This window comes from Hyperoodon ampullatus (genome assembly GCF_949752795.1).
Source record: "Hyperoodon ampullatus genome assembly, chromosome: 2".
Taxonomy (NCBI): domain Eukaryota; kingdom Metazoa; phylum Chordata; class Mammalia; order Artiodactyla; family Ziphiidae; genus Hyperoodon; species Hyperoodon ampullatus.
Window position 1 is genome coordinate 183609629 of NC_136915.1, and position 22922 is coordinate 183632550.

Genomic DNA, 22922 nt, shown 5'->3' on the forward strand with positions numbered 1-22922 from the left:
GTCTTTAACGTATGAATTCTTCTCTCTTTTTTTTTCTCCTCTCGATCTTTTTTTGCACTTTATTTTTTCACCTTCTCTTTGTTTCTACCTCTTTTGGTATCTGTGTTTGACACTCTCTCCTGTTTCTCTCTCTGTTTGCACCTCCCTAAACCTCAGGCTTCTCTGCAGAATGTCAAACAAAGATCGACACATTGATTCCAGCTGTTCGTCCTTCATCAAGACGGAACCCTCCAGCCCAGCCTCCCTGACGGACAGCGTCAACCACCACAGCCCAGGTGGCTCTTCAGACGCCAGCGGGAGCTACAGTTCAACCATGAATGGCCATCAGAACGGACTTGACTCGCCACCTCTCTACCCTTCTGCTCCTATCCTAGGAGGTAGTGGGCCCGTCCGGAAACTGTACGATGACTGCTCCAGCACCATTGTTGAAGATCCCCAGACCAAGTGCGAATACATGCTCAACTCGATGCCCAAGAGACTGTGTTTAGTGTGCGGTGACATCGCGTCTGGGTACCACTATGGGGTAGCATCCTGTGAAGCCTGCAAGGCATTCTTCAAGAGGACGATTCAAGGTGAGTGGGGGTTGCACCTGGTGTTACCCACCCTCCTCCAGCCTCATGTGATGGTTGGTTGGTTGGTTTTCATGGTTCTGGTCCTTGTGAGTCAAGTTGTACATTCTTCATTCTATCTTGAGTACAAACTCGAAATAGGTTAAAATTGATAGTGGAGGATTTGTAGAATAGACTCCACCCCCCACCCCCGTATGCTCCCTATCAATTCCACATTTACTATCAAGCTCTAAAGATGAAATGATAATAAGCTATGGGTGGAGTTTAAAAGAGCACAGCTGTGATTAGAGTAGTGGGGGTCTGGATAGCAACCGAACCGATGCGCACTGGATAAATAGTGCTTTTTTACCTCTTCTGTTCTTCGTATAGCTAAAATGATAAATGTTTTAGACCAGTGGTTTTCAAAAGACAGTGTGCATCAAACCCGCCTGGAGAGCTGGTGAAAATGCAGATCACCCACTCCCAGAGCTTCTGATTCATTACAACTGTCTCGGGTAGGGGGTCTGAAAATTTTAAATAAATTTGTATGAAAAAGCTTCCAAACTGTACCAAAATATAAAATATGCCTCCAACGTATGTAAGACATACCGAAACCTTTACAGATCTCCGGATTTATAAATAACAATATTATTTCCCACCGAAAAATGTAGGAAAACATGACTAAAATTTGTATGTGACCCTTTAAACTAGGAATCCACAAACACAAAACTCAGCTCCTTTTCAAAGCTATAGATATATATCTTCCAGAAAATTATTTTTCACTTGTTTAGATCCTTTGTGATACACTTTTGAAGAAAATAGAGGAAGGAAAGGATCATTGTTTATTGAGGATCCCCAGCACACCCGTGATTCTATTCTGCTCTGCTCTGTGGTTTACAAAGTGTATCTTCTGGGAATGTCCTGGCAGTCCAGTGGTTAGGACTCCACGCTTTCACTGCTGAGGGACCAGGTTCACTCTCTAGTTGGGGAACTGAGATTCCACAAACCACGTAGCATGGCCAAAACAAAAAGACCCAAAATGTATCTTCTTAACCAGTTATAGATACAAGTGCGTTTTCCCTCATGTCAGTGGTTCTCAACCTTGCAGGCTCACTGGAGTCACCTGGAGACATAAAAAAAATTACTGATGCCTAGGCTCATACCCCCAAATTCAGAATTAATTGGCCTTGGGTGCAGCCAGGGCAAGTGGGGATTTATGAAAGCTTCCTAGTTAATGCTTCATCTAAAGCCGAGGTTAAGAACCACTGCACTCTACTGTGCTGTGCTCTGTGACAGTGCTTCTGAAAGTGTGGCAGCTATCAGCATCACCAGGGAATTTGTTAGAAATGCAGATTCCCATCCTTCATCCCAGATTACCTCCGTCAGAATCCCTGGGGGAGGGCCCAGCAATTTGTGCTTTGCGAAGCCCTCCAGGTGACTCTGATGCTCACCCGAGTTTGAGAACCACAGCTCTATTACCGTGTTGCTGCTGATTTACCGCTGACAACTCTTCTTTGTCATCTACTGGTCCCTTCTTGGACATAACTGAAATCAGTTTAATAATTGGGTGACATGCTTACTGGTTTTTAAAGTGCAAAGGAGATGATGTTTGTTAAACTCTAATCCTTCTAAATGTTTTAACAAAAGGTGATTCTGAACCCCTTTATGAGCACAGGGAATAATCTTCTACCCTTTCCTTTTAAGAGCATGTGGGCAGGCAAGTCTTTTCACCCAGTAGCACTGAAGATCATAGTGATTGTCCTTAGTGGAACAGGCGGTACCATCTTCCATTGCTTTTGTGCTATCTATTACATAATCACTTCCTTGATGTATGGCTGATGAATACACAGTTAAAGAGTTAAAGTGCACAGTTGTTCAAGATATCATAACTCTTACATAATAGAGTGGATCTATCAGCCTAATCTTTTCACGGCCTTTCATAGTTTTAATGGAAGAACACAAGCCAAGTTAGTGTGGAGTATGTATGAATTACCGAAATATTTTAATAGCTGTATCTTCATATTTAATGGATCATCATAGCCATATTTTATTAGCATTTTCTTACAAAAATCCTTCATCCACTGGATCTTTATTTTCTTTCTTCTCATTTATAAACTGAAGGTGTTAATACCTCCCTCAAGAAATGCTTCTGGATAAACTGAAATACAAAATCACATGTAAAGTGAGTCAATAAAAACAATGATGATCTGTATGCGAAGCTTCCTCTCACTTCGGGGCATTTGAAAGTATCTCTTCAGCCTACCTACTAGATTGCAAAACTTGAGAATGAAAACACACTTCAAATCTTTGGGTTCTTACCAGCCATTGTCCAACAGTACTAGAATATGGATGCTACAGAGCATCTCAAACTTAAACTGTTAGTAATTTGATTTTGTTAACTCAGTTTACACAGCTCGGGGTCTAACTACACAAAGATAAGGGAGTGTTTGGGAATAAATTAACAAATACTGTGTACACTGGTATAAGCAAAATGGTCTCAATATGAAAATCACTCCCATTTACTCAACAAATATTGACTAAAAACCTACTGTGGGCCTGGCACTGTGCTGGCCTGCGTTTCAGCTTAGCAACACTTTACAAAAGCTTGGTTCCCAAAGGTTTGTGGATTGCAGTGAATTTCTCCTATAAATGTCTCCTGCTTTGAGGGAATACCAAAGTTTTTTGTTTTGGGAGGTGGGGATTGAAACAACGTGGTCCTCAGTATGTTTTCCAAAGATAGGACAACTATGTGAAAACATTTCCTGACAGTTGTTTAAAAAAAAAAAAAAAGAAAGAAATCCTATCGCTTAGCTATTAATAGCCGTGCAATAGTTACTTACTGAGCGATCCCTGGAATAGAACAATTGGACTTCTATTGCTGATTCTTCCTTAGGATGCTGAAATGCTACCAAAAGCTTCACAGGGTGAACCACAGGGTGATTCTTGGCATTGATGTATAGTACTCAGTTCTACTTCATATTGGAGACAGCAACTTTCAAGGGTTTTGAGCAGCAGACAGACATGTCACTGTCCAGATTAGCACTCTGGGCTTGCCCACCTGGCTGTGCTTGTAGCTGGCAGCTGGGTGGTACTCCTGCTGCCCTGCTACCCTGCTAGCTACATCAGCGGGCATTGCACTGTGGTGCTCACTTAGCCCCAAAAAGGCAGTGAAGCAAATAAAGGGATTAAATTGTGAAAGTGTAATGTAATAATTAGGGTGGTAGTTGTAAGGGAGATTGGAACAGCCCCTCCTTCCTCTGGCCAACTAGTGATAGCGATTCAACTCGGAAGATGTTGAAAGTGGCTGAATCTGTTGCATCATCACAGATGCTTAGTCTGATGTGGAAGGGACCATAGAATCCATTCTCATGCCTTGAGGCAGCATTGCAGCCAAACTCTCCTTGACCTATGGTAGTCTTTCCCTTCCCTGCCTTAAAGCTCTCCCGCAGAATGAGAAAGGATTATGCAACTGCCCTTAAGAACAAGTCTTTCCACCATCTCATGGCCCCTATGGCCAAGAGGGTAAGTGTGGCTTCCTGGTTCTGCTCTCATTGACTTGGCTAAGGGACATATATATTCAAAGCCATAGTCATGGGAATATTTCCTCTTTAGAATTTTTATTTCTTGTTATAATAATTTAAGATTGGTTATCCAATATGTAATACGTTTTAATAGTTGGACAAAATACTTCTTAAATTTAGAGCCAAAAGAACATATATCCAGAGCACCTCTTGCGAAAAGTAATGAGAATTGTTCTTCTCAAAGCTGAATGTGATATTCCAGTTGCGAAAGGCAATTAATCATAAATTTCAGTGAAAGTCAACCAGAAAGGCATATTTTATTTATTGACTGTTTCTAAGTTGTCATTGGAAAACTATTGAATTAGGTCAACACTTAGGTAATAGGCAAAATTTTGGAAGGTTTTAGTTTGCTTTTTTCTTTCTTTTCTTTTTTTTTCTGACCAAAAACTTCTTAGAGGATTTTGACTGTTCTATCATCCCACAGGGTTACAATGGCAGCAATGATTTCATTGTCGTTTTCTAGGCTTATTAATTTTTGTGTGTGATATCGTTATTCTGATTTTTTTTTCTAATTCTAGTTTGGCCTTAATTCATAAATGAGTGGGAACTTCTGTGGGGGTTTTTTTTTTTTGGTACCTTCTCATTAAGAGTTTTCCCTGGATTCTTGTTAAGGAGGTAAGAGAAGGAAAATATCTTTATATCCCCCCAAAGTCAATATATGTTTCATTATTTAATTCACAAAACACTTAACCCCCTGAAGTTTTTATGTCTATATAAGAATATGGAAAATAAATTGTATATATTTATTAATATAACCATTTCAACCATTCATTCTTGTGCTAGAAATATGGCATTCCCCCCCTCTTTTAAAAAGAGGATATTATATATTTTTAAAATAGGGGATTATTTTTTTTAAGATATTCATTCTAGCATGGGTTTCGGATTCATATAAAACCAGGTCCAAGTCTTAGCCACTTACCTGCTGAGAGGCCATAACTTCTCTGTGCCTCCCTTCCCCAGGTGGTAAGGATTAAATGAAGAGACTATCAAAGCATCTGGCCCATAGTAAGGGCTCAATAATTGATTGACTCTGGTTGATATTGGCAGTATGACTGGGCTATTCAAGCATTGGGTGGTTCAAATACTCTAGGACAAATAGATGTCTTTGATGCTGAAGTAGAAGGACCTGTGAGCTTCTCAGCTCACAGCTACCCCGCTTTTGCTCTGATAATAAACTTTCTCTCCCTGTAGCCATTTTTCACAACAGTGCCCTTTTATATTAGAAGGCATTTAGGTGGGCCGATTGGAAATTTGATTGGTTTTATATAGTTTGTTTTGTTTTGTTTTTTGACTGTGCTGCTTGGCTGGTGGGATCTTAATTCCCTGGCCAGGGATTGAACCCAGGCCCTCGGCAGTGAAAGCACCAAGTCCTAACCACTGGCCCACCAGGGAATTCCCCTGGTTTTATGTAGTTTTATGGTGATCAATTAATTTTTTTTTCTGTGACTGTGGATGAGAAATTAGGTAAATTAGAAAGGGAACCTGAATCTTATCACTTGAGTAAAATATCCTAATTAAGCTTTGAATGTGGGATTCAGGAAATAAAAAAGCAGAATGTCTTTGCAGCATGAAATCTAGGAGTGACCATCATGAGAACCAAGTCCACTGCCGGTGTTCATGGGACCTGACACAGTGTACAGCCACATATTGTGTATGTAAATATGTAAGCGTTCGTAAATTAAGATAACACACTGCTAAGTCAAATATGTTCTGTTCTCTTATTTGACAAATGTGCCTTCACAACGGCCTGGGAGGCTAGCTTGGCATTTTTAATTCTTAGACTCCTAGGAGTTTTGTGTCAGAAAGAGGCAGTAGAAAGAGAGCCAGCTTTTAGCTTGCAGCCCAGCCCATTTCTCTTCCTTCCCCTCTGCCTTCCATCATGTCTGGTACATAGTGTGGACTCCCCTGCCCCCAGGTCCAAGACCCATCCACTCCTTCCTAACAGCTGCACCTTGACCACGCACAGGCCTCGTAATGTGCCCTCCGGCACTGCGGTCCAGCCCAGGCCATCTTCCAGAGGAGCGACCCAGGGGAGAGGGCCACGTAGGTCCTGGAACAGGGTTTGTAGGGGTTTATCCTGGGAATTCAGGAGTCCCGGGTACTGGGGATCATGCAGTACAAGGGGGCTTGTCTCCTTAGCCTGTGGAAGGGCTTGCACCATGATACTTTCTAAAGCCCAGGGCTTTCAGGTGGGGGGCCCTCCTAGTCTGAGTCTAAAGGTGACACTGATAAGAGCCTAAATCTCACCATAAACCTAGGGCATTAAGAGGAGGAAGGGATATGCTAAAGGTGAATGGGCACAGTCTGTGGGTCTCCTGTTTTCCACCCTGAATTGTTGACTCCTTCCTGAAGTAGACAGCTTAGTCCTAGAGGACCTTTCCTGGATGTAGCATTTTCTTTGCCGTCATGTGCTATTTTAGTCTCAGAATAGAATATTTGCAGCACTGGCGGAAATAACTTACAAATTGAGTGTCTTTACATCATATGAACCTTAGCAAGGAAAATAATAAGGTATTATCTGTTTAACTTAAATAGTATTTAGAGAAAATAACTCTCCCGGTTTGTACGTAGCATCTTTAAAACGATTAAGTTCTAAAATTAAAATCCAAAATAATATGGAATTGTCTAAATTGACTTAACGAATCTCAGTGATTATCAGTTTGGATGCAGTATTAAATTAAATATTGAGGTGATATTTTCAAAAGAAATATTGTCTAAACCTCATTTGCTTTAACTCTGAGCTTGCTTTTGTTATGTTTAATTGACTTTTCCACTTTTCCTTGCATATGATGCCAATTTTGTCTGAGTTTTTGAAATGCATGAATGTTGCCAAGTTATCAATGAGAAATATTATTCTCCTGCTATTTTAATTGTTAGCTTCAGTGTTTATTTTAATAGTAAAATTTAGTATTGCAGACTTTCTTTGTGGGTAAAGAATATGTATTATGTGAATTGATATTTTAGGAAACAGTACAGTTTACAGTTTGATCTCTCTGAGTTTTGACTTAGTGGACCCACTTCTCAGGATAAGTGAGTAGTGATTGCCTTTTCATGGTTTGTTCTGACTTTTAGGAATTGGCCTAAATTGTCATCACTTCTCAGGTTGCTGAAGAGCTAATGGTAACAAAATTCTTCTATAAAGGACCAGAGAGTAAAACAGATAGTAAATATCTTAGGATCTGTAGGTCACATGCCTTCTCTGTCATGTACTCAATTTTGCTTTGTTTTATTTTTTAAGCTGTTTAAGAATATAAAAACCACTCTGAGCTTGAGGTCATACCAAAACAAACCCAGGGCTAGATTTGAAGGCTGGCCCTAGTTTGGGTAGCTGCTAGACTAAAACACCCTCACTTCATCTTCCTTGTAGGCAACAATAACTGCCAGGATTTTCATATCAGAGGACTTTCTGGACAGCTTTGCATGCATATCATTTATTTAAATTGAAAGCAAGGTCTCTATCGTGATGATTTTTTTTAGCCTATTATCTCAGTTTTCAGAATACTTTTTTTCCAGGAATTAGAATTTTCTAGCCTCTTTTCACTGTTCACTATGGCATACACATGTGTGTATCAGCCAGCTAATCAGAAAACAGAATCAATGTAAATGAAAATAAAGTAACATTTAGAGTCACTGACGAAATTTTGGATCTTGGTTGTATAAAATAAGAGTGATTAATTTTCAGAGATTAAATTGCATGGTTGGTCTTTGATCAGGGAAAAGAAAAGAGAAGAAAATTTAATGATTCCCACTATTTGTTTTTTGTCCTTCAGATGTTAGGAACTCACATTGGCAACACCGGCGTCTCTTGTATCATTTACATGTTTATTAAACACATTGCATTATGTTACTGTATTTTGAAAGTCATTTAAAATCAACATATTTTAACTTCCTGAGAGGGCATATTGTCCAGTTGGGTGACAGTAGATAGGAACCTGTCCCATGTAAGGGGTATATGCCAATGGCATTCAAGGAGGAAAAGAATTTGCAATGAAACTTTTTTACGCCATGGTAAAAAGTCCAACTGTAGTTCACTGTCAAATTAGTGAGATTGGATAATTAGTCAAGTTAAGCAGACACAATTCACTTTCCTAAGCAATATATTTGTAAAACGAGTGACCCTCTCTTCTACTGTCATGTCACAGTGGTTGGGAAGAAATTATAGTATGCATTTTATGATCCTCTGGTAAATGATATTGCATTTATTTTTATTTATTAAAAAAAAGATGTAGTAGGGCTTCCCTGGTGGCACAGTGGTTGAGAGTCCGCCTGCCGATGCAGGGGACACGGGTTCATGCCCCGGTCCGGGAGGATCCCACGTGCCGCAGGGCGGCTGGGCCCGTGAGCCATGGCCGCTGAGCCTGCGCATCCGGAGCCTGTGCTCCACAACGGGAGAGGCCACAACAGTGAGAGGCCCGCGTACTGCAAAAAATAAAAAATAAAAAATAAATTAATTAATAAAAAAAAGATGTAGTAGTGATATCACTACTTCTTAAAAGTGCAATAGTTACAATTAATAAAAGGACAAGTTTGTTAGTAATTTTTTTAAACTTAGTTCTATTTTCACACTTTAACTAAATTTCTAATATATCTGTAATATTAGTATATTCTCCATTGACTCTACTCTGATACGGCCTACGTTATAGAATCAAAAAAAATAAGAATGTTATTCTGGATTATCTTTACATATGCATACTTAAGAGGCTATGCTCTCTTTTTGTAAACTTTTTTTTCTTAAAAAAACCCCTCTGGGGCTTCCCTGGTGGCGCAGTGGTTGAGAGTCCGCCTGCCGATGCAGGGGACACGGGTTCGTGCCCCGGTCTGGGAAGATCCCACATGCCACGGAGCGGCTGGGCCCGTGAGCCATGGCTGCTGAGCCTGCGCATCCGGAGCCTGCGCTCCACAACGGGAGAGGCCACAACAGTGAGAGGCCCGCGTACCGCAAAAAAAAAAAAAAAAAAAAAAAACCCTCTGTACTCAGAAAATAAAATCCATTTCCCATGGTTCACCTGAGCCAGTGTCCTCAGAAGTAGCAGCCAGGAAGGAAAGGGGCTCCCAGGTGCTGATTGTAGGTGGAGCTGGCGTGAGAACTGGTGCCCTCTGTGGTTCCAGTGTCCTGATCCACCTGTGCCGTCCATACTTACCTGTTTCTGATAAAGTCACTTTCTTACGGGAAAGGAAGCACGTGCATTGCTATTTCCTCCAGGGAATTTGTTGGCGGCTAATTCCCTTTTCCTAGTCTGCCCCAGCCTACCACTGGTCCAATTCACAACCTCTCCCAGCACTCCACACCAGTTCTTCCAGCAAGTCACTGGTGAGAAGGAAGTTTGTGTTATTTACATGCTCAGGTCAGAAGGACTTCATGGATCAGTTCCAATTCTTTAAAAACCCCATTTACTTTCTTATCTGTTAGCTAGGTGGATTTTTGCATCTGTGATGGGACTTCTTAGGTAGTAGGGTGTGGCTGATACTTTGCCTACAGACAACTGGACTTGCACCCAGGTCACCCTAGTATTATCTGATGACTGTTTTGATGAAGAGGCTGGAGGCTGTTCTTTGATGACAAGATGAACTCCCAAGAAAAGGTATCAGTACCTCTCTTAACATTCTAATAGCTTCCATTCTTTCCTCTTGGTTCTCCCTCACTCAGAACCAAGCCCTGACAAATAATGCTGTTTCGTTCAGAGAATAACCAATAAATTACATTATTAGAATGGCCTCCGTCTACACAGCATCATATTAAATGCTTGAGCACAAATAGTAGGAAAGATACGTTGTACTTCATATTTTTCAAAGTGCATGCTTTAATATATGTTAAAGTGATTACATGATAAGATCCTTCTTCCCAAAAATTCAGAATTGGTTCTGGCTGAATCCAGTTAGGATACACTAAAATGTTCACCCTAAAGGTAGGAAAGAAAACAAAAAAAATGAGTGATGAAGGTTCTGCTGTCTGAAGTTCCTATTGATGCGAATGTGGGTCACTTTTTTGGGTAATCAGTTGCAGGAGTATATGTCTCAATATGATTTGAGTCCTGAGGATTTGTTACTTGTTAGAATTCAGGTTTTGGAAGCTGTGAAACAGGTTGTGAGGAATGGCAGGGTGGCGTTCAGTGGCATGAGTCAGAATTTTTTTTCTTTACTGGAAAAGCCCAAGGCAGTGATTCATTTTTTCTGATATATTACTTGATAAATTTAGATAACATCATAGAAGTGATAAAGTATACACAGGGCATTAATTAAGTTTCTTTTGAAGTTGCTTTAAGTTGTTGGGATTCAACAGGCCTGGTCATTGGAGTTCTCTTATTACACCATTTCAGAAGTTTTACCTGAAAGCAAAATTAGGTAATGGATGCTGGTAAAGTATTCTGGTTTATATGAAAAGTAAGTATAAGTTATATGTAAAAGAAATGATGTTCCAACATATTTTTTATTTATTTTATTTTTTCACATCTTTTACTTTTTTTATTTTGGCCACACCATGTGGCACGTGGGATCTTAGTTCCCCGACCAGGGATCGAACCTCCGCATCCCCAGCATTGGAAGCGTGGAGTCTTAACCACTGGACTACCAGGGAAGTCCAATTCATTTTATTTTTTATTGTGGTAAAAAGCATAACATAAAATGCACATAACATATAAGTTAAAATTTTCCATTGTAACCATTTTTAAGGGTACAATGCCTTAGTGCTAACTATATGCATATTATTGTACAACAGATCTTCAACATTATCTCATCTTGAAGAAATGAAACTCTATTCCAATTAAATAACAACTCCCCATCGTCCACTTCCCACAACCCCTGGTAATCACCATTCTCCTTTCTGTTTCTATGAGTTTACCTACTTTAGTACCCCCTATAAGCAGAATCATGTAGTATTTGTGTTTTTGTGACTGGCCTGTTTCACTTAGCATACTGTCCTCAGTTCATCTATGTTGTAGTATATGTCAGGATTTCCTTTTTTTTTCACAGCTGAATAATATTCCATTATATGTATAGATGTATACATCACATTTCCTTTTTCCATTCATTCATCAATGGACATTAGGTTGTTTCTGCCTCTTGGTTATTGTGACTAATGCTGCAATAAGCATGGGTGTACAAATATCTCTTTGAGATCCTGCTTTCAATTTTTTGGATAAAATACCCAGAGGTGGGATTACTGGATCATATGGCAGTTCTATTTTTAATTTTTTGAGGACCTTCCATATTGTTTTCTATAGAGGCTGCACCATTTTGCACGCCCACCAACAGTGCATGAGGGTTCTAATTTCTCTGTATCCTCTCCAACACTTATTCTCTTCTTTCTTTTCTTTTCTTTTTTTAAAAATAATGGCCATTCTAATAATGAGTATGAGGTGAATATTTAAATTTTTTTGAGGTGTTTTGGATGTTTCTCAAATTTGAACTTCTAATCTTTCACCTGCCAATGCTTATCCATAAGTAATTACATATGTGGACAATGTAAATAGTTGGCTTCATCCTCTAGAATTGAATACAATGCCTTTATATCAGTAATAGATGAAGAATTTGTTAATTTGTCATAATGAATATATTTGTTTTTAAAATGTGCCACACATTATTCTAAGTGCTTTACATTAATTATCTTATTTAATTCTTTCATCATTCCATTAAAGTAGATACTGCCATTCTAATATTACTATATTATTTATAGATGTGGAACTTCTATAAAGTTCACAAAGAGGCACAGAGAACAAATTGCCCAGACACAGTTGGGTGTCAGTCTGAACCCAGAGCCTCTTCTCTCAACCCCCTCATTACCCTGCCTTGCATATTTTAAAAGCTTTTAAAGCATTGCACAATTTTAGACTGAATTTTTCTTAAGAGATTTTAGTTCATGGGCAAATTTTTCCATTAAGTTGTTAAAATATAATAAAAAGGGAATTAAGAATATTTTCAGTGATGATTAGATGATATTAAAGTTTTCGTAAAAAGGAGGCAGCATAAGTAAGTCTTAAAAATATCTAATTTTTTTATCATTCATTTTCTGAAATACCCTAAATATGAAGTTTGAGAGTTCAGCCCTTCAGTACCACCATATCAGTCTTCTGTCTCAGTTCCCTTGGATTTTATCTGCTGACACTCATTTTGCCACTAGATTTTTAGTTGCTGGTCTTAGATTGTTCCTAAATGTGTACACTCACCACTGATAACACTTCCCATACTCTTTTGTTCTCCGCCCGCCCCGTATGCGGGCCTCTCACTGTTGTGGCCTCTCCCATTGCGGAGCACAGGCTCCGGACACGCAGGCTCAGCGGCCATGGCTCACGGGCCCAGCCGCTCCGCGGCATGTGGGATCTTCCCGGACCGGGGCACGAACCCGTGTCCCCTGAATCGGCAGGCGGACTCCCAACCATGGCGCCACCAGGGAAGCCCCTCTTTTGTTCTTGATTGCAGGAGGAAAGAGGCTTATTTCTTCTCCTGTCCACTTACTTTGTGACCACAACAGAAGGCAGCTCAGAATCAATTTTTTTTTCCTTATGATGAATACTAGTCAGAAGGAGCTTTTTTTTCTTTTAAGTCATTATATGAATGCATCTGTATGTTTATAGGAAAAAATTATATTCTTTGGAATTAACTCTTGTTTTATTTTGGTTTGAAAAAGTTGAAAGAAACAGCCATATTTTTATATGCTTTTTTTTAGAAGGGCATCACTGAGTCATCCTAGAAAGAAAAGAAGAGAATTTAGTACAAGAAAATCTGGTTTAATTTAAAATTTAGAGCTTGAGATCTGAATGCTTTAGAGTGAATCTGAAAGCATACCCTACATCTGCATTCTGATACCCATTTTCTTTCAGCGCATACTGTTAACATAGTTTCCATTTGAGGAAGATCAGAGGCAACTACAACAATCTTCAGAGGAACGAATCTAACCCAAGATTGTGTCCTTGACTGCGCCTTTATTTTTTCTCTCTCGCTTCCAAAGTGTCTGCACTGCTTCCTTGCTTCTGGAACAGCCTCGCTGTCCCCAGAGTCCTCAGACTATGTTTTACATGGATAACAATTTCAAATTTTGCAAATATTTCAAGCAAAAGCCCTCCAACTCATCCTGTCCCCTGTTCGTCTCAGTTTACTGAGATTTCTTTTTTAATATCTGAACCTAACTTAGAAGAAGCTACTTTACAGGGTTGTGAGAAAAAAAAAAAAGAGAGAAAATGATGGATAAGAGATTGTCAAGTATTTCTCATCATTGCAGCCTTTTGTCCACGTGTTTTAGACCCAAGATCAGTAAAACAAAGCCCATTACTCCTTTTTGAATGTTGGCTTATGCTTCTCCTAATGTGCCTATTGATTTAACAGACCTACTACGCTCCTAGCCTTTTGGCTTCCTAGTGCCGGCCAGGAGGAATTCTCTGCCCAGCACTTCCTCATTTCTGGGCTGAAGACCAGCACCGGGCCCTTCTCAAGTCCCTCTTCGCTCTTCTTCTGCATCCCAGTCCCTGTCCTGAGCATCATTACCCTGTTGTGATGATGGTTAATAATCAAGGCTCACTCTGTATGAGGCACTCTGCTCAGTACCTTCAATACATGATCTCAGTTGCTTCTCATAGCAACCCCATGAGGTATCAATTGCTAGGTCCCATGACCACTTCATTTACAAAGAAAGTAACTCCAGGTTTAAAAGTTTGCCCCAGGGCTTCCCTGGTGGCGCAGTGGTTGAGAGTCCATCTGCCGATGCAGGGGACGCGGGTTCGTGCCCTGGTCCGGGAAGATCCCACATGCCACGGAGCGGCTGGGCCCGTGAGCCATGGCCACTGAGCCTGCGCGTCCGTAGCCTGTGCTCCGCAATGGGAGAGGCCACAACAGTCAGAGGCCCGCGTACCGCAAAAAAACAAACAAAAAAAGTTTGCCCCAACTCAGACAGAGAATGATAGAACTGGGACTTGAACCCATTTGACTGTAGCATCTTGTAATCACAGTTATATCACATTCTACAGTTTAAATATAGATCAATTACCATCACTTGTGTCAAGCAGGATTTCCCCAAATCCATACGAGCTTTGGAGGACATAGGTAGATACTTGATGAATACTGAACTTGATCCGGAAGGAAGAATCTAATACCAATGTCTCTTAGGAGTTCTGGGCACACTGGTAGCATTCAAGAGCAAAGCACTTAGGGGCAGTATTAGGAAAGGGTATGCTTGTTTTGACTTGTTTAAGGTAGAAGGAAAATCTCAAGATTGGCGTGAAGTCAAATTCCTCTTTGAGTCATTTGTTTTTGTCACACAGGGTAGGATCCTAATGCCTCCACACTTGTCATATGGACTTACTGTACCATTCGGTAATTGCCACTGCAAAATGCACACATTGAAACTTTCTATCCAAATGGAGTGGATGCATTAGACTTAATTAGCATTTCTTCCTTTCACCAAGAGTATTATGTTAACAGAGCTTCTTTTTTTTTTTTTTTAATTGTATGTTTAAAGAGACACAGGCAGACTCATATCAAGGCTGTTTAAAATTTCTAAGTAGAGAAAGAACACATAAGGATTGGAGTTGGATACTGAGCACAGCGCATTTGGGGAGTTACGGTTAGCTCATATATAACACCTTTCAGGTGGCCGTGGTCATTTTTGAGCTCTTTTATGAAGACTGTGACACGATCCCTATACCATAGGAGCTTAAAGGCAAAGATGAGTGGCTGCACACATCATCTAGGGGAAGTTTTCTACACTGCAAAAGAGCAGTAGCCCTTTCCAAGAAGATGTCATTGTCAAAGCTAAAAACATTAAATTTCTGCATACCTTGATGAGAGAGATTTGTATTCTCCATCATTTTCATCAATAAGTATTTTTGATTGTATACTGTTATTCCCTTTTCAATGCATTTCAAAGCACACCCTGCCGATTCTGGATTCTGAGTTTTTTTCCTATCATGAACAATAGCTTTGTTTGGGGATCTATAAAATGCATGTTGTACAACCTGACACCTGTTGCTTTGGTGATACGGTTTGTTTGGTTTCTGTGGACTTAAACCGGTCACAAACCATAGTGGTACAGAGACAAGTTGAGGGATTTCTTTTGGAGGTGTTGAGGAATTCCATTTTCCAAGAGCAACCCTATCCTCTCCCACAGCTGGTCTTGCACCACAAGTCTGACAACAGCAAATGACAATGCCAAGATCCACCCCATCCTACCACATTCCCAGGCATCAAAATTTCCTTTCCAACCAGCAACAATAGCAACAACGACAGCTACACAAAGCACCCGCTCAGGAGATAAGAATTTCATTTTTCATTTCTGTTCTAAACAACACTCAATTAATTTCTTTTGAAGATTAGAGTCAGGCGACATTGCATCCTAGTTAAGAGGAGAGACTTGGATCCAGAGTGGCTGAGTTTCAATCCTAGCTCTGGTGCTTGTAAGCTGTATAATTCTGGGTGTGTTACCTCTTCTCTCTGTGTCTTAATTCTCTCATCTGCAAAATGGGGGTTCATAGATGTAGAGCACATAGAAGAGCGCTCCACACTCTCAGTGTTTATTAGAGATGTTGGTATGTAAGTTTTAACAGGTGCATTGAAAGAGCATTGAACTGGTTGTCAGGAATTTGAGTTTTAGTCTCTTTTCTGCAATTAACTAGCACTTATCCTTGTAAGGAAGGTTGAGTGATCATAGATAAGTCAGTACCCATTCACCTCTTTCAGGTCTACATAAAACCAGGAGCCTGAACCTACTGGAATTTGGGATTTGTTCCAAGTCTAATAGCCTAAAAATCTGTGTTGCTTTATGACAAATGATATAATATTGGTGGGCTGCTATCAGTTATGCTCTAATTGACTGTACGTAGTTTATTTTTATGCGTACTTTGGAGCTAAACATTAAAATGAAGGAATGAGAAATAGGATCAGTAAAAATCAAGTGGACGGGTAATGAAACATTCTGCTGGGGACTCCAGGGGAGTCAGTCCCTGCCCTCAAGGAATGGACAGTTGTACAGTTGGGACAAGAGGTGGGCAATTCACTAGACACATGTAATAAAGTGCCTTAAAGGCTAAGAGAAAGGTTCACTTGAAGATAAGTGCGAGATGAACTAGTTATACCCATACGGACCCCTGGACCCCAGTCCTGTGGGCCCTGGGAGAGCTTCATTGAAGAAATGATAGAAGAAGCACATCTAGGACCAGCAGGAAAGACAATGCTGCTTTCTAGAAACTGGGAGTAATTCAGCGTGGGTGTCAGACAAGGGGGTGGACTTGGGATAGTGGTAGGGATTGACCTGGAACTGTGGCAAGAGATAAGGCTGGGGTGAGATTTTGAAGAGCTTTGCAAATGCTTTGCCCTCAGTGATAATCAGATTACACCCAGTGATGGGCAGTTTACGAGCTCCAGGGAAGTGACAGGAAATGTTCACGAGGAGAGGTGGTTGATGTCTTGGAAATTCACTTCGTAGACAATTTGGTGCTTTAAAAAATGACTTGAGTTATTACACATCTTCCTCTCCTCCTGGTATCTGTAAAATATAGCTGTGTACATGAGAGTTGTTGGCAAGACACAATCCTCTCTCCAGTTCTCTGGGTGAATGGCATATTCATTCTCACACTCTTGCATAAATCTGCAGAAGGCTGTTTCTATACTATTCCCAAACTCCAGGCTTAGATCTTTGAGTCAAAGTATTTCATAATGTTTCATAATCGATGAAAATCTTACAGTGTTTCTTGCATTCTCAGAAGGGAGAACAAAACTGTATATGATTTTAATACCTCTATTCCATGTAATGCTTACAATGTCATAAAGCAGGAGTGATGATTCCTCTTTGGTACGTAAGCAAACTGGGAGTATGAAGGTGAAGTGACCAGTTTGAGTTCTGACAGCTAAGAAAGGGCAGAGCTGGAATTTGAACTGAGATCCACCGTTTCCTTTCTCCTTCCCTCACTTATTCGTCCTCAGATGTTTTCCTGACCCATATGCAAGGCAGTATGCTAAGGATGGATATACAAGGGCATACAAGAACTTTTTCCCATCTTCTCTTTGGGATGAACATTCACAGTGCTCAGTGTTAACAGCTGTGCAATTAAAGCAATAAAGGAGTGGCCATGTTTACAAGTTTGGGGGAAACTGAGGCAGGGTATGTCTTGTTTAAATTGGAAAAAAATTAAGGCTCAATAATTCCTCCCCATTTTACAGCGTTGTTTTCCTACTAAATCATTGTTCACTGAATACAATGGGGAAATATAATCTTGTGATTAGATACATGTATTTGCATGGAGGTAGTCAATGCTGGTACCCACTGTAGGCTCAATGGCCCTCCCAACACAGATGGCTGGAGGATGAAACCAGAGTCTGTGGTTTAGTCTCCAGTCACTAGGATTTATAGACCTGCCTGCTTGGGGAATTCCCTGGCGGTCCAGTGGTTAGGACTCTGAGCTTTCACTGCCGGGGCCAGGGTTCAATCCCTAGTCAGGGAACTAAGATCCCACAAGCTGTGCAGCACGGCCAAAAAATTTTTTTAAAAAATAAAAAAATAAACCTGCCTGCTTGTGGGTTTTTTCCTGATCTTTTTCCCTTAAAGGCAAAGCATCATCCATCCACTCCCATTTGGGAGCAAGGCCTGATCTTCACTGTGAAAAGGCAGTCATTTGTGCCCACATACTTTTAGGGCTCTTGTAAACTACATTTGTGATGATCAGAATTTAATCCAATAGAACCTTAAAGAATCAAATATCAAATGACCTTTTCTAGACCCGCCTGTCTCCCACCTCCTTTTGTAGAGGGTTAGAGGGGCAGCAAAAAGACAAAGAATATGAGGCTCTGGCATAACCCTGTGTATGAAATTGCTTTGCTAAGAGCCAGATGTGACTGTTAACCAGGTGTGGCCCTCTTCCCCACCCCCCTCTATCTGCCACGTCTTATACCTCGCAAGTGGATGGGGTCCCCTTGGTTGCCTGGGGCTGCCATTCCTTGTCGTAGTCTGGGGGCATACTCATTGAGAACTTGAGGCAGATTCTTGAAATATCTTCAGTGATGGCAGTTCTTTGACCTTTGAGGGGAGATTTAACATTTCGTAATAGACAACCATCGTTCCGCATCATGTCTTGTATTTGGCCAGTCAAATATTTTGGGTGAATATGAGCAAAGTGTCATTTGATTCCTTCCCCTCTCTGCTTTATAGCTTTGAAATTACTCTAGTGGCAGTTTAAAGGAAGTTTCAAAAAGTATTCAGAACCGTCTTCTGGGAACAGATATAGCGTCCCTAAGTAACTTATTTTGAAGTCTAACTTTGGGTGCATTCTTTGAAAATAAAATAGCGGTCTTTACTTAAATATGCATTGATAGAATTTTGACTTTTTTTTGCCACAGGTATGTAATGAGTTATTATCCCACATTATATAATCCCAGCTATAGATACTGTTATTTTCTATTTCAGGTAGAATGAAGAGAAAGGAGCTAGAAACAAAGGAGCTTTAAACACAAAAAAAGAAAAGAAAAGGAAAGAAAGGGAAGTTGTATCACTGTATGGAAAAACCTTTACTACCATACAGTAAAGAGAGGGTTTTCCTTCTTTCTTTTTTCTGCTTTTGGACACTTAAAAATACTACAGATTATTGCCTTCACATTTTTAATGCTCTGTAATTATGTACTGAGGCAAATCCCATTATTTTTAAATCACTTAATGTTGGAAAACAAATGGATAAACCCCACTTGGAGTGCCCTGTGGGTCATCTCAAGCCATTTGGTTCTGTTAATAAAATTAAAACAATTGGGGGAAATATACAGATGCTTTCAAATTGGCTTTACAATTATGATGTCTGTATGTATGAAAAAGAGGACAGCTCTTGGGAACTACATAAAGGCCAATGCTTCATTACTATGTGCAAGAGATGTGAGTCGGAAGTAAAGATTTGACATATATTTTTATTTTGAGATGCCGTGCTAATTTACATCATTCAGCCCTTTCACTGCTAAACTGTAAAAGTCCATTAAGTGACTGAAAGGAATATACAAATTATCCACTGGCACTCCAGGCTGAAGTTTTACATACACCCTGTTATTCTATCCGCCAGCTAGCTGCAAGATTCTATTAAGCAGCAAGTGAGAAGATTATATTGCCTGCAAACTGATTGTACAAAAGACTCTGCAATAAGTCATCAGAGCCCAGGACCTTCTGAAAAGACGCCAAGAGATATTATAAATTGCTCTATCATGATTGTCAGCCTGGTTAAAAAACCCAGAGCTTCCACGTGGATCTGGTTCCCTCTGAAGCTGAGCTTATTCTCCCAGCTATTGACAAAACTGGGAAAATTCCAGTCGTGTCATCCACGGCGGCCCAGTTCAGTCCCTGGTGCCTTATAACAAACGTGGCCCAGAAAATAGCGAGCTATAATCCAAGAAAACTCCGTGTCTGAAATGAGAATTCTAGGCTGTGAACAATAACTTCTGCATTCCCCTGAATGACTGTCCAGTATTAACATTCCAGAGGCCGGCAGTTGCTACTGGAAATATTTTTGTCTTGTTTCCTCTTGGTGAATTGAAGGAAAAACAAGTGCCCCATCGAGATCATAGGGTCTATTGGGAGTAGTGTCTTAGAGCCATTATCAAAATAGATGTAACCGTGTTGCCTAGGTGCTTGGGGCAGCATATTTTTAGGATAAAATGCTTTCTTCATTGAATAGAAAAAGCACCAGGGAAGGTTTTTCAAGGGCAGAATCTTTGTAGACTCTGACATGAATCAAAGACTGTTGGGTGGGTGATCACAGCCAACAACAATGAACTAAGGAACTCAGTGGGAGGGCTTGGAAATTAGAGAGGTTTTCCTCCAGCCAAGAAGTTCTTTAGAATGATGCTGATTTGTTTTTCAAGGTATAAACCAGTGTTACTTAGTGAAATCAAGGTTATCATCCATATATGTCAAGACAAATTTATTGAAACAGAACATTTGGCTGAAGGATGTCAGATTCATCGTAAACCATGTCTATATACTTAGCTGAAAATCTATCATTTATGAAAATACTCGGGACCAGTGTATTTTCTTTCCATTCACAGTGAAATTTTTATAAGAATGTGGTGCTTTTTTCTATAGCTTGGGGAAGATTCCTTTACCCCAATGTAGTCATTTATTCATTTTTCACAGCACAGTTCAATCATTTGCTCCTGTGTGAAGAATTCACTGACTTTTCCAAAGCACAATCTCAGCAGCTGTGGGGCTGCATCCATGTACACGGGTGTCTGGTGCTGACTTGAATCCAGAGCCGTTGCAGCGCACACTCAGTTGTATTGTGATTTGTGGACATGGCTTGTCTCCTCTATAAAACTGTAGATTCCTTAAGAGCCAGGAACTTCCTCTTTCTTTCCCAGCCCTACACATGTACAAAATGGTAGACTTATTGATAAGCGTTGAGGATTCAGCTATAAATGAGACAGAACTCTGCCCTCAAGAACTCATCCTAAGGCACTATTAAAAATTCTTCTGCCTTTACATTTCTCTTTGTCCTTGAAGAATTATAGAATGTAGTGGTTAGAAAGGGAAACTGGAATCCTTCTTTATATGTGATCTAAAACTCTCATATGGCAATTTGACAATTTCCCTTCTGTTTCTGAAGAAATATAAAAATCTTTAGACAGTCATTCAGAGAAGGGGCATCTATAGATTCAGCTGCTATAATTGAATCACTCCTGAGTGTTTTCTGCAACGTGGCTCCAATTCATAGGGCACCCATTTTGTAAATAATAATAAGTGTTACAATAGGATAAACATTAAATAGCTCTCTTAGTGCCACCTCTCTGTATTTTCATATTTTATATTATTTTTCTTCTTATTTATATCAAGATGTACTTTTATTTCCTTTAAAACTTCTTACAGTTTTGTTTTGTTTTGTTTTTTCTCTTTTCACACTTAACTCCCCAGAAACCTTTGTATTTTTCTATTTTCTCCTTGATAAGCTCTCCTGGTTTTGCCATGGATTTCCATTTTTGTCAAAGGTATTTTTGTAAGGTTTTGAAAAATTAACTAGATTTTCTTCTACTTTTTTTTTTTATTATTTGATTTGTGGAATGGTTTTCCTAGTGTTCTTCACTTTGCTTCCTAATGGGCCATCTAGCTCCCTTGACCTTGTGGACAGTACTATGTGACAGCATCATAATTGATGTTCAGAAAACTGACCTTGAGATACCAAAAACTATCACGTAATTTAAAATGTATTATTTTACTTATATACTACTTTCGGGTGGAGGATTTCTATTCTGCATCAGCAGTAATCCTTGCCTCCAGGGTCTTACCATCTAATGGACAATATGCACGTGAAAAGGTATAAAAGAATCTGGCACGCCTGTATATGATGAGACTACCCGAAAAGATATGAGAACCAAGAAATCATTTTCTGCTAGGGTGGTTTGAGAAGTTTTCATGAAAGATTTGAATGGAATTTGAGTTGAACGTTGAGCCTTGGAAGTAATTTTAAGAAGAAAAGAGGGGCAAAGATAGATCATCCTCAGAGGGACGTCTGAAGGACACAGCAAAAACTGAATAAATCAGATTGGTGCATCAGGAAGTTCATATAAGGTAATCATTGTAATGTTGCTGGAAAAGTGGATGAGAGTCACATGGGGCAGGGATTTTGTTGGCTAGGCGAATATTTTATGTTTATTCCAGAGGCCATAGGAATCTATTGATTTTTTTTTTTTTTTTTTTGCGGTACGCGGACTTCTCACTGTTGTGGCCTCTCCAGTTGCGGAGCACAGGCTCTGGACATGCAGGCTCAGCAGCCATGGCTCATGGGCCCAGCTGCTCCATGGCATGTGGGATCTTCCCGGACCGGGGCACGAACCCGTGTCCCCTGCATCGGCAGGCGGACTCTCAACTACTGCGCCACCAGGGAAGCCCTCTATTGATTTTTTTAAAAGTTGAGTTAACGACATGATCAAAGCCGTCATAGGAAGAGGAATATGATTGTGGTATGCAGTGTGGATTAGAGGGGGACAAGATGGAGGCAAAATGCCCAGTTAGGAGATAACTACCATAGTCCAGGTGTGAGCTCACACAGGCCTCATTTAGGGGCCTGTCAGAAGGGCCTTGTTGCGAAGGGTGAGGATATAATTTTCAAAGAAGAAGAGGAACTAGTTTGAAAAGAAAGGTGATTATTTTGTGTGTGTGTGATGCTGGGTCATCCCAGTAGAAGTTGCCAGCACTGGGTTAAAAGGGATGGGGCAATGGAACTTGGGCTCATGCCTTGATACTAGAAAGTGAACAAATGAGGACTTCGTATTGACTTTTGAGGAACAAAAAAAGGGAAGTAACGCTGTTCGGAAAACATTTTTTTCCCCTTTCTAACTAGTTATTGTTCCGCTCTTCCTAAGAAAGCAGAGGCTTGGGTTTCTTTTTAAATAAGTACAAGGAGAGCCATGTAGAGTGGAAGGATCTGGTAGTAGAATACTAATTAACCCCTAGAAAATGACTAGCAACACTCTCTTGATGCAAAATAAATTTTCAGTGAAAATCGCAGTGAAAAATCATTCATCTAAAGTTCAGATTCTAAATCCTTTTATTCTCAGCCGTGACCCAGCCCGTTTGGTTCCTTTGACTTATCCTTGGTTTTCTGTGAGTGTAATAATACAGTAACACAGTAATATCTCTGAGGAGGGTGATGGTGCGTGCTTCTATTGATGCAATTAATATTACTCTTAATATTTCACCTATTATGTTAAAAAGTAGTTGCTTTTATTATTATAAATGCCCTGAATTAGAATGCTGATTTAGTCAATTTTGATAGGATTATCTTGTTATAATGCACAGGCTTTTTGTTGTTGTTGTTGAAGTCATGCATACTTAACCAGTTCTCCC

The 22922-nt window shown here is 40.0% G+C and overlaps 1 protein-coding gene across 4 annotated transcripts in view; it reads left to right on the forward strand.

Annotated features, from left to right (window-relative positions):
* ESRRG (estrogen related receptor gamma) overlaps window positions 1–22922 on the forward strand; it is a gene marked incomplete at both ends in the record, with an annotated part of 491857 nt that overhangs the window by 318570 nt on the left and 150365 nt on the right. For 3 of the 4 annotated variants that reach the window (XM_079727201.1, XM_079727202.1, XM_079727203.1), the window contains one exon: window positions 157–572. In XM_079727201.1, coding sequence (XP_079583327.1) covers window positions 157–572 — 416 coding nt within the window. Of the gene's footprint in view, window positions 1–156; window positions 573–22922 lie in introns of those variants that run through there. The other variant, XM_079727204.1, reaches the window with a different exon arrangement.